The following is a 17,521-nucleotide window of genomic DNA, read 5'->3' on the forward strand; positions in this document are numbered from 1 at the left end:
CCTATACAAAGTAGGCTAATTAAAATTGTCTTTAATTGCCCCCCAGGAACAAATCAAGTTTTTTAAATTTTTTATTAATATTTTGCTAGCCTAAACGTTTTTGCTGCCTGTCAGTGTTAAAGAGTGGGAGTTGAAAGTAATGTGTTAGCTAACGGACGGTTATATGCTAGTTAGCAGCATTTGTCAACTTCCTCTTTATTTTGTCTGTTATAATCTGACTGATACTAATTTTTTGAGACTGGCTGATAAGAGTTAAAACAAGATGTCGACACTGTGAGGCTGTAACGGCTGAGCGAGCTAAATGCTAATACTAGCCTCACAACATGGACGCAATGACAACGCTAATGTGTTTAGCAGGTAAAATGTTTACGACGTTCACTATCTTAGTTCAGCGTGTCAGCATGCTAATGTTTGCTATTTTTTTCACAGTTGTAAAATAAATATTTCAGTGCTCAGACTATAGTTAACAAACTCTGTAGCTAATAGACAGTAATGTTAATAAATTACTTATTTACTCAGTTCTGTACTTAAGTATAATATTGAGGTACTTGTAGCCTACATTACTTGAGTAAAGGGGAGCGTACCTATGTTCCCCGGGTCCTATGTTCCCCGTTTTTCCCAAAAAAGGTCCTATGTTCCCCGGTTTGTTCATCAACCGGCAACAGCGGGGGAACATAGGACCCTTTTTTTAAAAAAAAGGTCCTATGTTCCCCACTGTTGCCGGGGAACATAGGACCTTTTTTCTAAGAAAGGGTCCTAACTAAGTAACCCTAACCCTATCCCTTTAGGGGGAAAGCGGGGAACATGGGACCCTTTTTCTAAAAAAAGGGTCCCATGTTCCCCGGTCACATACAATGCGGGGAACATAGGACCTGGGGAACATAGGGATGATCCCGACTAAAGTAGCTAACGTTGCATATAATGTTAACTTTCTTCCAGCTACGTTAATGTTACTTCTTCAATACAGGGACAAATATTGCACTTTTTACTTAACGACATTTATATGATAACTTTAGCTACTGATTCAGATTAATAATACAATATATAATCAACAAATAAATGATGATGCATTGATATAGATTAAAGATAAACTTGATCAATCCCTTAGTGAAATTCACAGGCTACCAGGCAACCTATAGAAAGTAGGCTAATTAAGTTAGTTTGACTTTTACCAGCTGTAACATTAAAATGGATCAATAATTAGCCTATAATCAAATGCTGCACTTTATGCTTAATTGCTCTATTTTGCATAATCAGTGCTTTTAGTCTTGGTCCTTAAAAATGATTTTTGGTCACTTTATAACGTTAAGGTATACACCGAATGACTGATAAAGCCTACTTGTACAGAACAAAGTATTTCTATCTGTATTTATACATTGTGATATTTCGATTTTAATTATGCCTAATTTTGCCACCTCTGATGGAGTATCAGCCCAGTTGGTTGATCTGTCCACCTCTCCATCTGCACGATGGTTTCAACTTTTTGAGGCTCCTTCTTTTAAATGTTATATAATTTCCCATCCTCTTGACCAAATCACCTGCAACAGGTGACATATTTTAGCTTTTTTGGAGCAACATTTTACTCATGTTGCAGACAAAAACTGCATATCTCCATGCACTGATTTGCTTCAATTAAAAAATGACCCATTTTTGTTGTAGTAAAGTTCTTCATATCATATCATATCATCTTCTGCTTCTTAAAGATGAATTTTTCTATCATCTCTAAACTCTCATAATTAGATATCATCTGAACTTTGAGTGAGACCCCGCTGTTGAATAAATTATCCGTCTCTATTACATTTTGATGAGATTGAAAATGACTTCTATACTAGGGAAAAGCGGCTGATACTATTAAAACAAATTAAAGTGGGAAAAATGATATTTTTATGTCCTATGCAAGATATAAAGGCTATATATATAAAGACCACGACTTTAAATTAATCTGTGTAAAATAATCTTTAAATGATGGAATCAGCCACACCTATCTGTCACTTTGATGATTTTTTCATTTTAGTCACGTCGCCACTATAATTTATTTAACATTTTCATTTTCTTGACGCCCTGGGGGGTTTTTACTGACAGCCAGCTGATTTTTCTATCTCCTTGAAATATCCTGTTTCCAAGCTGAAGAATGAACCTCAGCTTTTATGCCAAGATGATGATAAAGTCCTTAAAGTGCTTAGAAAAAAATGAGAAAACTGACATCTATCCTTGACAACTAGGCAAAATCCATCCGCTAATGAAGATGATGTGAGATGACTGACAGCTCCAGGACAGCTTGACCTTGTAGTGAAATTGTTATCTCAGTGCTTTTTTCATAATAAGACCAGGTGTAGCGCGTGAAAACTGCCTCACAGATTTACTTGTAACAGGGGCTGAGGAAGAGCCCCATTCATTCATTCATTCAGCACAACATGATGACATTTGCATTTCTTCAGATGCAAATGTCATCATGGAAATACTGTGACAGGCATGAATAATGTCTGTGCTGGTGGAGACTGTGAGACTGCAGTTTGTCCACTAGGTGTCACTGACATTCAGCACATTAGTACATTCTCAACTATTTTTATTTATTTATTTATTTATTTCATCAAAGATTTTACTGGTCTGTACTCAGTCCAAATTCATTCATATGTTTTATTCCTGTGTCCCCTAAGTGTATAGGTGGAAAAGCATCTTCCACCAATGTGTATTGTAGAGATCACATTCACAACTACAAGAAGACTAAACACATCGAGTGTTTGATCTGAAATCAACTGATGAATGCAAATGAATTCAACCTGGTTTGATTCTAAACTGAATTAAAATGATCCTCTATTGACAGATTTCTGAATAATGTGCAGCCAGTGAAAGAGCAACTTCAACACTCTCACTGTTTTGGGTCAAAACACTTGAAACACTTGAAGTTTGAGGAATGTGTACCTGTTAATAAGTAAACCCATTTTGGAGAGGAGTGGTGGATTGAACATATACGTTTGTCACTGATGAAGTTATAGTGGTTTGGGGTTGTGTATGTGCTACCACGGCTTAATCTACAAGATATCTCTCTTTGACATTTGAAGTGTTTTATTCTTAAACAAACAAAAACTTTTATAAAAAATCAATGTTAAGATAACACAAGCTGAGGTGCTTTAAATGCCAGTGGTGGTTGTGTAAGTAGCATTCAATCTTGGCAACAACAACAAAAAAAAGATAATTAATAACATGTTGTCAAGTAAACTAACTAATGATATCTGATGAAAGTTTTTGTTTTCAGTTAATAAATGAAGCTTTTAGGAAGTTTCCATTTATCTCCAGTGGCAGGGTTTTTGTCAAGTGCTCAGACCCCTAACAGAGCTGTTCTCTCTCTCTCTCTCTCTCTAAAACACACACACACACAGGTTTATGATAATGAAGAGCCTCAAGGCGCAGGGGGGGGGAGCAGGAGCCATTTTTCCACCATTCAAGCGGAGTTGCGCGGACGGAGCGGAGGTGCTGCATCTGCTGCTGCTGCTGTTGTTGCTGCCGGCGCGTGTGTGAATGGTGTGTGAGCCGCTCCGGACAAGACTACTGCGGGTTTACCTCTTCAAACCAGCCGGAGTGACCGGAGAGAAGTGCGCCCGCTGAGAGCATGGCTCCTCTGCAACAAAGGGAAACTCACAGGCGGAAAGTTTAAAGGAATACGGAGCTGAAGACATTCCCACTCGGATAGCCGGCTGAACACTAACTGAGGAGCGATGCACTTCGTAAAATGGGATTTGTTGTTATTTTTCTGGTGGTGTAAACTGGTTTCGCTGGCGCGTTGTTACACCGTTCACATCAGTGAGGATGCGGGGACAAGGACAGTGGTGGCCGGCGTGGAGCGGGGCGCACGGTGCGCTTTGGATCAGGTCCTCGCTCCAAAATTCACGGAGCGGTTTGTGGAGACGGACGCGGCTGCGGGCATTGTGTTTGTTTCGGACTCTATAAAGTGCCCCTCGCTGCGCTCCAACCCGTTCACCCTGTACACTGTGGCCGACTGCACGGACTCCGGCTACAGGCACCTCGTCACCAGCCAGTACGAGGTGCATGTTCACGGTAGGAACTGTTCAAACAAGCGTAAAAGAAAACCTCAGTGGGACATGGAGGTCCTCAGTTTGTTTAGCAGCCACAGCCAACACCGCTCAGAGTGCCACCAAGCAGGCTCTGCTTTATTTTCAGTGGGGGGTCTGCTACCAGGAGCCCCGATCCGCTGCAAAGTCGCCAACAGCCGTAACTTTTACTTCTCTGAGGGGCACTTGTTTGTGTCTGAGACGCTGTGCTGGAGGCTGGACACGCTCCTGGAGTTAGACCTGCTCTGTGATGTGCTCACAGGAAATGGATTGAGTGCTAAAGTCAAACCTGTCTCTATCCACTGGCGTGTGGGGCAGGGCCCCTTCAGGCAGGGCCACATAGAGAAGCTGTTAGAAAAGGCAGCTCAGTCTGATTCAGGGATTGTGAGCAGGAGGAGGAGAAGCGTCAACAGCAGCCCCCAGTTCCAGCCTCCCATGTATCAAGTGTCTGTGGCAGAGAATAAGCCAGTTGGGACTGCTGTTGTTGTTTTAAAAGCAGTGGATGCGGATGAGGGTGAGGCAGGCAGGCTGGAGTATTTCATAGAGGCTCTCTTTGATAGCCGCTCCAACAACCTCTTTGCTGTGGACCCGGCCAACGGTGCTGTGTCCACAGTAGAGGTGCTGGACCGGGAGACTAAAGACACCCATGTGTTCCGTGTGACCGCCGTCGACCATGGCACCCCTCGACGTACAGCCATGGCCACCCTCACTATCACAGTCCGTGACACCAATGATCATGACCCTGTGTTTGAGCAGGAAGACTACAAGGAAAGCATCAGGGAGAATCTAGAAATAGGCTATGAGGTGTTGACTGTGAGGGCCACAGATGGGGACGCACCTGTTAATGGAAACATCCTTTACCGTATCATCAACAGTAACGGGTCCAATAATGTGTTTGAGATTGATTCCAGGTCGGGTGTAATCCGCACCAGAGGTCTGGTAGACCGAGAGGAGGTGGAGGCCTATATGCTCCTAGTAGAGGCAAATGACCAAGGTCGTGACCCCGGGCCCCGCAGCGCCACAGCTACAGTTCACATTGTGGTTGAGGATGACAATGATAACGCTCCACAGTTCAGTGAGAAACGCTATGTGGTCCAGGTGCCAGAGGACATGGCCCCCAACACAGAGATCCTACAGGTGACCGCCACAGATCAGGACAGAGGAAGCAACGCTGTCGTTCACTTCAGCATCATGAGTGGAAACACCAGGGGACAGTTTTATATTGATGCTCAGACAGGTAAAATGGACGTGGTGAGTCACCTGGATTACGAGGCGAATAAAGAGTACACTCTAAGAATCAGAGCTCAGGATGGAGGACGCCCTCCGCTGTCCAACATCAGCGGTCTGGTTACAGTGCAGGTGCTGGATGTTAACGACAATGCCCCCATTTTTGTCAGCACTCCGTTCCAGGCCACTGTGCTGGAGAACGTGCCCCTGGGCTACTCCATCATTCACATCCAGGCAGTGGACGCAGACTCTGGGGACAACTCCAGGCTGGAGTATCGCCTCACTGAAACCACGCCAAACTTCCCCTTCAGCATCAACAACAGCACGGGGTGGATTGTAGTGGCAGCCGAGTTGGACAGGGAGAGCGTAGATTTTTACAACTTTGGAGTGGAGGCTCGTGACCATGGCTACCCTGTCATGTCCTCCTCAGCCAGCATTAGCATGACTATTCTGGACGTCAACGACAACAACCCAGAGTTCACTCAGAAGGCGTATTACATGCGACTGAATGAGGATGCAGCCGTGGGGACCAGCGTGGTGACAGTGTCAGCTGTGGACCAGGACATCAACAGTGTGGTGACCTATCAGATATCCAGCGGAAACACCCGCAACAGGTTCTCCATCACGAGTCAGAGTGGAGGGGGGCTCATCACCCTGGCGCTGCCTTTAGACTACAAACTAGAACGCCAGTACGTCCTCACTGTCACTGCAAGTGATGGAACACTCTTTGACACGGCTAAAGTGTTTGTTAACGTCACCGACGCCAACACACACCGACCTGTGTTTCAGAGCTCACATTACACCGTCAACATCAACGAGGACAGGCCTGTAAGCACCACTGTTGTTGTAATAAGTGCCACAGATGAAGATACAGGTGAGAACGCACGCATCACCTACATTATGGACGACAGCATCCCTCAGTTTGACATCGACTCAGACACAGGAGCTGTCACCACACAGATGGAGCTGGATTACGAGGACCAGGTTTCCTACACGTTGGCCATCACTGCTCGGGATAACGGCATCCCACAGAAGTCTGACACCACCTACCTGGAGATACTGGTGAACGACGTGAACGACAACTCCCCCCGCTTCCTCAGAGACCACTACGTGGGCTCTGTTATGGAGGATGTTCCGGTGTTCACCAGCGTGGTCCAGGTTTCTGCCACCGATAGAGACTCTGGACTCAACGGCCGCGTCTTTTACACCTTCCAAGGCGGGGAGGACGGCGATGGAGATTTCATAATTGAATCCACTTCTGGGATTGTTCGCACACTTCGCAGATTAGACAGAGAAAATGTACCTGTTTACACCCTGCAGGCTTTCGCTGTGGATAAAGGTGTTCCTGCTCTGAAAACACCAGTAAACATCCATGTTACAATCCTAGATGTGAACGACAACCCCCCTGTGTTTGAGAAGGATGAGTTTGACATTATGGTGGAGGAAAACAGCCCTATAGGCCTCGTAGTTGCTCATATTTCTGCCACAGATCCAGATGAAGGCAGTAATGCACAGATTATGTACCAGATAGTGGAGGGGAACATCCCAGAGGTGTTCCAGCTGGACATCTTCTCTGGAGAACTGACTGCACTGATAGACCTGGACTATGAGTTGAGATCTGAGTATGTCATCGTGGTCCAGGCCACGTCCGCCCCTCTTGTCAGCCGTGCCACCATCCACATCAAACTTGTCGACAAGAACGACAACGTGCCCGTGCTCAAAAACTTCCAGATCATCTTCAACAACTACGTGACCGACAAATCAAGCAGCTTCCCCACTGGAGTGATCGGACGCATCCCCGCGCACGACCCCGATGTCTCAGATCAGCTCCATTACAGCTTTGAGGTGGGAAACGAGCTCAACCTAGTCCTCCTGAACCAAAGCACGGGGGAGATCCAGCTGAGCCAGGCTCTGGATAACAACCGGCCCCTGGAGGCCTCCATGAGGATCTCAGTGTCAGGTGAGACTCTTAGATAACACTTTGTAATTGCATACTCCACCAAGTGAGGTAAAAAACAGACTCACTGAGGTGTATTCCCACTCTATTTCCACCAGCATGTCCTGTCTCCTCATTTACATTTTCGCTTCACTTCACCGGATAATGGAAGTGATGATGACTTAAGTATGTCTTTCTTGGCTTCAGTGTTCCACAGTGATTTCTCCACAATAGAAATATTCATGAAGGAGGATTAATATTCACTGAAAGATATTTATAAGCCACTCCACCCACATCAAAAAACATTCAGATTACCAAGTCACAAAAGATGCAGTGAAGAATTGAAATTCTTCGAGGTGGATTGTTTTAATTTCTGGGTTCTGTAATTTTCTGGACCCCTCATTAAGGAGCTTTCCTGTGTACAGCGGCCTGATTTAGCTCTGTCTATTGTGGAGATTTAAATAGCTGTTTGTCTGAGCATGTCTGTATCCTGTGGGATCCACACTCCAGTGGGCAGACTGATCATGCCCCATAATTGCCCACCACACCCCCCTCCTCTCTCACATAGAAAGAAAGACCTAATTCGATTATAGTCTATTTCTATAGCTTGTATAGAGTCAGGTTAAAGAGTTGATGTTTTTTAAGTGTTTTTAAGTGGATGCTGGTTTGTTGATGTGTTAGACATAAAGACAGTGAATAACCAAAGTTGGTTGAGATCAAAATCAGTATTTTTACCAGTAATCTGTATTTGGTCAACTGGTTTGGACTTGATGAGAAGGGTGATATAGATCCAAAACAAGCCTGACACTTCTTTAGTGTTCATGCTCACTGCTTGTGTTGCCTTCCTTAACCTGCGTGTCTTAAGCCGCTTGTGTTTCCATTCACCGTTAATTTTGCATGCCTGCACAAATTGCAGAGTTTTATTTGCTCCAGAAATGTGACTGAACTTGCTTTTCACAGAGAGAGAGAGAGAAAGAGGTGGGGGGTGTTGTTGTAAACCTCTGTTGGAGCTTATTTGACGCAGTGTGATCTGCTGTAAATCTGCCTTCTCTTTGACCTTGGCACAACCTAAGAGAAAAGGAAACAGAACCAAGGAGCATTATTAAAAAATTGGACGTCAAGGTTAAAGATGAAATCAGACACTTAACAATAACAGTGAGAGGGACCTTGGGATTTCTGAAAACGGTGTCAATTGAGTGACTGGCAGCCTTTCCTGTTTGTTGATGAGTTGAGACCAAATAGCAGATACTGTATGGTTGGAGTGGGCAGTCGTTATAATGGATTGAAGCTGAGCATTACCTCTCTGGAGAACAATAGTGAGCTGTCGATTCAGGGGCAGGCGCTAGAGCTCATACCAGGCTGTGGTTGGGGGCAACAGCTGTGACTCCAACATGGACCAATTAGAGGCTGGGTCTCCCCACCGCGTCCAGCACCTGCTGGGGTTTATGTGTCAGCACCCCTGCAGGAGACAGAGGGACATGGAGGGAGGCAGGAGGACGGAGGGGGGAAGGGAAGGAGGGGTTAAGTTGCGGTTGTGTAAACTGGGAACATGTTTCTAAAATACAGTCGTACTGTAACAGAGCAGGAAAGTCATTAGACAGGGGCTGTCTGAGGAGGAGATGAGGTAGGAAGATGAGCTCCTCCAATGGATGCTGCTGACCCCAATTTTCCAAGGCTTCTCCCTCCAGGGACCTCCCAAGTCTTCCCATTATCTCTCTCTTTATTCTGTCGTTTAAGAGGCCCCATATGATGGACGATTTTTGATGGGCTTCTTTTGTATGTTGTTGGACTGTGATTAACATCGTTTCTGAGCACCACTCTTCAGACTGACATGGATGTAACAGCCCTAATGTAGCTACACTTTGCTTCAAGTTTAGAGTGTCTCCTATGCAGTTGCTTTGGGAAGGTAACCTTTGAATAATCCACAGATTAGGATGATCTTCTTAAAGTTGAATTCAGGAATATAATCCTTTACATTGACCCAACTCCCTGAGGTACAGTAATTACTTTCTGATAAAACTGGACCTCACTCTGGCTTAAAATGTTTAAATTTATGAAGTAATTAACTTCAGTATAGTCTTTAAATGATCAATTTTGTGGTCACGTTACATTAATAAAAAAAACATTTAATTAATCACAATATTATACAATACTGTATGGAGGAGTTGAGGTATATACAATATTGTTTAACAAATGAAGACTGCCATGACCCCACACTACTTACATCTTTTAGTTTGTTATGATTGAGAGACCTCTAGCAGCAGAAATGATATATTGTGCATTTAAAGGCCGAAATGTCAGATTATTGATAGTCTGGCAGTGACATGAGTGTCTGACTGGCAAATTTCACTTTCCATAAATATGATTTATATGTGTTTTATATGAAGTATCATTTGATTTTTTTTCATTATCTTGAAAGCTTCTCAATGTGCACTTCATGCTGAACTGTTCAGGAGTTCTCCTCTTTACTTATAAAAATGCACCATAAAGATAATTGCGACCGTCGTGCTACCTGAGGTGAAAATAAAACAGAGTTAAGTGGTGTGTAGTGAACTATATTTAAAGAAACAGCCTGAGTAATTTCATTTCAATTTAATGTGGTTTTATCATCCCTGCAAAGGCAGCAGTTTGCCACCCAGTTGAACAAATGCACTTAAAAGAAATAGAAGGAAAAAAAACACAGGCAGGTAAACTATGTGTGGAATTGGTCATGAATACTTCAATAATATGCAAGAAATCCCCCATTTACATTCCCGCCCTATAAAAAACACTTAAAGTAACTCGTAGAAACCATTGCAAAGCATAAAATTACCTATAAAGAATTGAGAAGATGGCTCAAGATGAATAAATGGCTTGAAATAACAGTTTTACAGACATGGTCGGGTGGGTTCAATATGCTCATTGATTTCTTTATGATTTGCTGGTCACTAAAAAAACCTATTGATCCTAGCAACAAGCCTGTTGAGAAACACGAAAATCACCTTTTTTTATGTTAAAGGTATTTTGAAGAAATACCTTTTTTCTTCCAAACAAGCTCAATAGTTTGACTGATCTTCTCAACAGAGAGTGTTGCTCTTTAGATTTCAGGTTGACTCTTTTGTCATTAAAAACCACAAGCAGGCACTTAAAAACTCATCCGACAGCCACATAACCTGATCATCCTGCTGCCTTGTTGTGCATTGGCTGTGTGCACTGGCATAAATTAGTGCTTATAACTATTTAATTATGTTAGTGAAAGAGTCAGAATTCCAGCAGTGGTGCGTGGGCGTTGGGCCTTCCTCCGTACTAAATGAATGGAAAAGGATAGAGTCATATTAGGGCTGTGTGTGAATTAATTAGTGTACTGAAACTTATTTCAGATTTCACGGATCTGTTGAATGCTAGCTCACATCTCTGCCACATTGAAGATAAAACTGACATATGTGATGATATAATTCGCCATGTGTCACTTCTGTATTGTGGTCACACTGCAGAGCGAGAGGCTGGTTGTCGTCTGTGGGATTAGTTTTGCTGCATCCTGGGATCTGTCAGACCAGCGTTGACATACTCCGGGGCTGATCTACTGTTCCCAGGCAAGCGTGAGCCTGCATAAATAGATGTTTGCATTTGATGGCAAAGATTTTCCCCCTGCTTTTTTTCATTCTTAAAACCCTCTTTAATTTCCATGTGGAAAGTGTAGCTAATCCTTCATTATCCTTCAATCTTCAACACCTTATTATGCCGGGTAGTTTGAATATGAGGCCAATTTGTTGTTTCTTTTGTAGTTTTGTCACTATTATTTTCATGTGTCAATTTCTATACATTTCTTGCACTATGAAGCGCCTCTGTAGTAGTTACATGCTTAAATATGAAGCTCCTGTGTGGCTGATATACAATGTATACATTATCACAACTATGCCATTAGGACACTTTGTCCTTGTTTTAATCAAATTCTGAGTCCAAGCCAATATCAACCCCCATGCTCACTTAGCAAAAGCCAATGCAGAGATTTAACAGACAAACACGCCTCCACGACTAATGATGGCAGTTCGATTCAGCTCACATCACACTGCAGGTTGTACAGATGCTCAAATTACATGGTCGACGGACAGCAGATATTTTTTCTCTCTCTGCTCACTGTCGGGAGAAGAGACCCTTTAAGCGTGAGTGTGAAGTGGCCGTGGATGCTCCAAGGTTAAGGCACTTCACTGTCAAACTCGTGTGAGCCTGCTCGCTGGCATTCGGCCACATACAGCAAACAATCTATAGGCTTGTGTATCAAGTTGTTTGGTTTCTCAGATTATTTGGTCCTTTTATAGTTAGTTTTAAAGGAGACCTATTATGCTTTTTCATTTTGTTCCTTCCTTCAGTGTTTTTATATGTTCTTGTGCATGTAAAATGTCTTGAAAGTTAAAAAGGTCAAAGTCCGCACCAACAGAAGCTTCTCTCTCCAACAGAAAACACAGCTCCTGAAACACATCGTCAGTAGTCCCTCCTTTAATTCAGTGACTTTGTGACATCTCACAACATCACCAACATTTGCATAACTTCTGCCTAGCGGCTTGTTTGGCATGTAAGGATATATTTAGCACAGTTGCTCTGTTGTTAGCAATGCTTGCTCAGGCGTGTGTGAGCTGACCAATCAGAGCTGACTGGGTATTCAGGTAGGGGGACCTTAAAGAGACGGGCTAAAACAGAATGTTTCAGACGGAGATACAGTTTGAGAAAATGTTTTTGTGCACTAATGCATGTAAACCTGTTCTAATAGTGATCCAAAATAAAATTATGAACCTGAAAATGAGCATAATATGTCTCCTGTAGACATTTAGATTCTTAGATTTCTTTGTGGGATAATTTTTTCAAATCATTCCATGTCGTTGAATATATTTTTATGTTGTCTTAGAGCCCTTTCACCCCTGCCTTTCACCATTCTTGCATAAGATTATGCTACATGACTGGAATATTAATGGAGAAAACTCTCTTTAGGTCTGGCTCAGACAAGTTTGACAGCGAAGTGGCATTACTGTATAAGTAAGAGCCAAGACATTCACAGCCAGCGTAATTTCATTATAATCTATTAAACCTTTAAGCTGTCTGTGGAGGGACTTTCTCAGGGGGTTGTCTCCTGTAACACTAGCCCATCAAGCTGTACAAATCTGGTATATTTCTGTGTGTGTATGTGGGTGCGTGTGGCCTCCAACAGCTGGACCACTCTGATTGCTTTTCTCTTCGCCACTTCATGTAATTATTTCACCCAAGCAGAGTGTACCTTGTATTTCTGTGCTCTTCATGCTTGATGCATTATTGTTTTCCTTACGGTTGATTCATAGGACTCAAAGTCACAGCTTGCAAACGCTCGGCCCGTGTTTTGTGCGACTGGAGTCATCCGTAATGCGCTCCTTTCATTCTCCGTGCTTCCCTGGTCGGCGTTAGTCACACTTGCAGGCTTGCTTGGAATGTTTGTAGCACTGTTTCTCTTCTTTTTCTCCCTTTAACATCACCTATCACCTTGATCCTGTTTCTCTTTCCCTCTTTTTGTTTGCCTGTCACCGTTCCCCATTTTTCTCCTATCTAGCCGGGTCTATAGCTCTCACCCCTGCAACCTCCACTGTTCCCTCCCATCATTTCAAGCTCCTCCACCCTCCCTCTTAACCCCCCTCCTCCTCTCTCTCTTCTGTCTCTCCCTCCTTTGACTGTTGTCCCCCCCTCTCTCCCCTGTGAAAGGAAGAATGCCTAAGAGAAATGCTTTGTTAAGCACCCAGTTGTCATGGTGAACCCAGCAATGCCTGAGAAATTCCTTGTGGGTGGGGACGAGGGGTAAGGTCCCTTTTGTGGAGTGAAGATGGGGGGGAGGGGAGGCACATAAAGTTCTAAAGAGCAACTGTCCCCCTCTCCCTCTTTCCAGTGAAGCATGTAAGGCTTTCTTTGGACCTGTAATGCTCCGGGACACACTGACCTGTCCTGCTTTCACTCTGTAAGCATTTTTACAGGACATGCAGCAAGTCAGCCGACACCTGACTTCAGACATAAACTTTCCATCTGCTGTGTTTTTAAAGGATAAAGTTTAGTCTTGCGTGTGACAGACTTCAGAGGCCCCCGCGAGTGCAAAGCTCGCGGTGATATGATAGTGTTGTCTTTAAGCTCTTTGAATTGTGACACAGATGCGCTCAAAAGGGTATCCGATTTCTTGCTGCCTGCTTGTTTCTCAGCAGCAGAACATCCTGCTGTGGGCTCTTCTCCGCTACGCTTGGTTGCATTGAAGGTCCGGAGGAGCTGAGGTGGGGTGAGGGTGCGGATGAGCAGAGGGGATGACATCATCTATATGTGTCAGGAGGGGAAATCGCGTTTGGGATTAGGGCCAGTGGATCGCTGGGGTGAGGACCTTGTGGTGCTTGCATATATCTCAGCGTTGTCCTGCATTGTCCTCGCCATCCCAGCAGACAATAGGAGTTTGCTCTGTCTGGGGCTTCCCCCCCTCCATCTGTCTTTGTGTCCACTTGTTTGCCCCGGTGCTGCTGTCTTCACGACAGTTTCACCGGGCCTATTGTTCATCCATGAATTATCCTATTTACTGTACAGTCTGATGTAGAAACTTGAAGAAAGAATGTCCCTTCTGACTGAGCATGTACAGTATAATAAAGCTCCAGTACAGTGATTCAGATCCAGAGCTAATTGTTTAAGGGGCTACTTCTGCAGTTGCCATGAGGTACATGGAAAGATAAGTCTAACTATTTTGAAAAAAAGAAAACTAATTTGATAAAAAAAACAAAAACTAAACAAAACACACATTCAGTTAGCTGAAACACTAGAGAGATTGAAAACAAGTTACACAAGTGAGAAAAGAAAACTAAATGGCTAGCTTAAAGTAGTAGAAAAATGTTAGATAGATAGCTAAAATTATTAGATAAATAGTTGAATTATCTAAAAGTACTCAATCAAGTCAAATATAAATGGTTGATATAGTTAAAACTAATGAATAAATGGTTGGAATTGTTAGAAGCAGTGGATAAATATCTATGAATGTGTGGCTATGTTTAAAGTGTTCTTCTCTCCATATTCAGTATGAATATAAACATAAACAGACTTACTTCACTTTGACACTTAAATTGAATAAAGCAAGTATTTTTAACAATATCCACTTTTATGTACCTCAAATCATTTTAATTGAACACATTTTGAACATGATGGGTGGTGCTGAGTTCATGTTTGGGAACTCCTGTTCTGGTACACGAGACAAAGTATTTTTCTTCTGTGTAGGAAAAACAATTTCAGACCTCCGTACAGAGAGTACATGTTTTTCACACAGTTAACGTGACAGATTGTGTTTGTTTAACAAGCCGTTACCTTTATGCTACATTGCGCTCATTTAGCATTGAACCTAACCAGAGAATTCACAGTGACCTGGTTTCATACGCTTCAACTGTGCCATGCAAACTGTCAATGTTAGGCTGTTAAGACACGAGGGTAAGAGGTGTGACTGGTAGAGGTGGTGAACCGTACCTTGCAGGAGTTTGAGATGTTACATCACCATCTAATTTATATTAACACTGACAGGAGGGCATCAGGCTAACAAAACAGATGGTTTCCTCGTGAGTTACTGCAGTGGTATGATTGTGCTTTCACAGTTTGGTGGCACTGATTGAGTGAGAGTGACTATTTATACCGTTTACTGAGGAGGTGCAGGTGGATTCTTTTTAAGTTTTTTTTTATATTTGCTGATCTGAGCAGACTGTCTTCCAGTTTGTCTTTCCAAAAATAATTTACTTCAGATATTAAACTGTCAGGATAAGTTAATATAATAGCTTGTTTATTTTTTTCACGCTGGTATCAAACCTGGTATATAACTTTGAGCTGTTGCCTGCTCTGTTTGAAAGCTTCCTAATAAAGGCAAAGTCATGATTGTGCTGCTGGATGCTAAGTATCCAATATCTTTCAAATGACTATTGGTACGTTTGAATAACAGCCTCTGGTCACGTCACGTCCCTGCATGCTAATGTCTCTTTACTACAGCGCTGACAGCAGTTTTCCTTTGATATGCAAATGCTCTGATTGGAAGAGTTCAGATCCTTTTCTGTGGCTCTAAAGCCGCTTCACCATAGAGGAAGAATCTGTGGAATGTCCTCTTCTCGTGGTTTTCAGATACAGCAGAAAAGTGTCATCAGGGGATGCTGTGGCAGGGTCCGCAAATGAGTACGAATGGCCTCTTTCCAACATAGTCAGCTTTCCTCCTGAATGGAGAAATCAGTAGAGGGATTGTGGGTTTGCACTCAATCCTCTGGATTGAAATCCTTGGGCTGACATTGAGCTGCACAAGCAGTTTTCATTATTGACTTCACAGGCACTGCAGGAATTAGGTGTTTTTGTGTTGTGTTTATCATTACAGCTGATCTTTCTTTTTTCTAACTACTTAAGCTTAATTTATCTGCAGAGAACATAAAACAGCAAATTACAGTACATCTGGGTTTTCTAATCATTTCAAAAACAAGGTCAGGGATGTATGAATATTTATTTAACCCGTATATTTTTCTGTTCTAAAGCAAAATAACACAAACAGACATTCATGCACATACTTGCACACAGTGGAATTGATAATTGCATATTATGATGTTCGGTGTAATTTGTGTTGCCTGATGTAACGGCCTCGACATTGCTCAGATAACAGCAAATCTGCTGCGTAGGAGTCTGAGCATGCTGTCCGTTCCCTCCTCTGAGAGTGTGATTTGCAAGTAGGTTTTCTGTTGTGCATGATCTGTTGGCGTTCAGATGTGTTTGATTTTGTGGTTCAGCCTTCTCCCAACAATGGAACCAGTAATACAGTTTTCAGCCTGGTGGAGGTGAGGAGCTTTTTATCCCAGACCGACCACAAATCCGCTTCGGTCTGCTGTCAATGTGAGCTGAAAATTTCCCAAGCGACGGTTGTTCAAGAGTGTTTTGGGTGATTAGAGGAGCTTTAACGTTCTCAGCCCTCATGGCACGTTTTACCCTCCAGGCTACCAATTTCTTGACTTCTAAAGCTCGGCAATTTAGTACTCACCAATCATAATAGTGTTTAAATTAGATTGGATAATGGCAGAGTAGTTTATTTTGTGTGTATTTTAGACAAAGTGAAATAAAAAATAACATTTTCAAGTTGAAATCTATTGTACCAGTTAATTGTTGATATAATTCAATATTAATAAAATTTTCTCTTCCAGAAGAAGAAAAATAATGATTTGATGACTCATCTTGAGTCTTGACATTTGGCCAATCTAATGTGTCTCTTTACTTACAAAACCGCACTTGACTGTAAGCTTGTGGTTCGTACCAGCTAGCAGAGTGATATCAGGAAAAGTTGAAAGTTTGTTAAATGAATAGTTGGACATTTTGCAAAATAAATTCTCTCACTTTCTGGTGGAGATTTAGATGAGAAGATTGATACAAAATCCACCCACTAGCACTTCTAAAGCTACAGTTACCATGTTATATATCATTTGATACAAAAGCTTAAGTGTTTCACTTGGAAATTTGTCACATTACGGAAGTGGAAGTCACTGTAACATCCATTTCACTGTTACGTGAAAAAGTCAGGGGAAATCACTGGATCATAGCTACTGCCGGGGACGAGAGGTAATGCAGTCCCATTGTAATGTTTCTGGGAATCTGGGAGTTTAATGACATCAAGTAGAGTTAACTATCAATTATGTTATGATGTTTTTAAGGCAGATTAAGATGTGTGTGTTTTTTTGATTGATTGTTATTTTTTATTTCTAACGTGAAAACAAAAGAACAAAAACGGTAAAATTGAATCTTAAAAAAAATATTAAGAATAACAAAATGAAAACAGAAACTGAGTGATTGGATTAAATATCTAGAAATTAACTCATTTAAGTGAAAAACTATTAAAAACGTGATTTTTTTCTACCAGGATTACATACTTTTAGACATGGCTTTGTAACAACAATCTGATTAAAAAATGAATAAAATGAGAAATTATGTGATTCTTTTTTCAAATCTTTTGAGAATTTTACCCAAATTTGTTTATAGTGAGTCAAAAATGAGCAGGTGGGTTAAAATTTGGACTCTTCCTGGCTGTGGCCATGGACAAGCCCGCTGTGGTCTTTGTTGAAAAGCTCCTCTTGATTCCTGTTGGCTCGATGGTGATGTGAGTTGCTGTAGGTGCACGGAGGCCCTGGCAGGCGTCGTTAAAGTATTTTATGCAGAGCGTGGTGGTGGTGTTGGCGGGGGGGTGTCAGCTTCGGCCGTTGCTTGTCTAGTGGGGGGTCAGGAAGAGGGGAGAAGGTGGGGGGTGTGTAGGGGTAATGAGATGAAA

At 42.5% G+C, this 17,521-nt stretch overlaps 1 protein-coding gene across 1 annotated transcript in view; it reads left to right on the plus strand.

The window, feature by feature from the left end:
* Positions 1-3,716: 3,716 nt before the first annotated feature.
* celsr2 (cadherin, EGF LAG seven-pass G-type receptor 2) overlaps positions 3,717-17,521 on the plus strand; it is a 65,117-nt gene continuing 51,312 nt past the window's right edge. Inside the window, exon 1 of the mRNA XM_073468745.1 lies at positions 3,717-7,257. Within this exon, the coding sequence (XP_073324846.1) occupies positions 3,717-7,257 (3,541 nt within the window). The remainder of the gene's footprint in view (positions 7,258-17,521) is intronic.

Source organism: Pagrus major, chromosome 6, assembly GCF_040436345.1.
Source record: "Pagrus major chromosome 6, Pma_NU_1.0".
Taxonomy (NCBI): domain Eukaryota; kingdom Metazoa; phylum Chordata; class Actinopteri; order Spariformes; family Sparidae; genus Pagrus; species Pagrus major.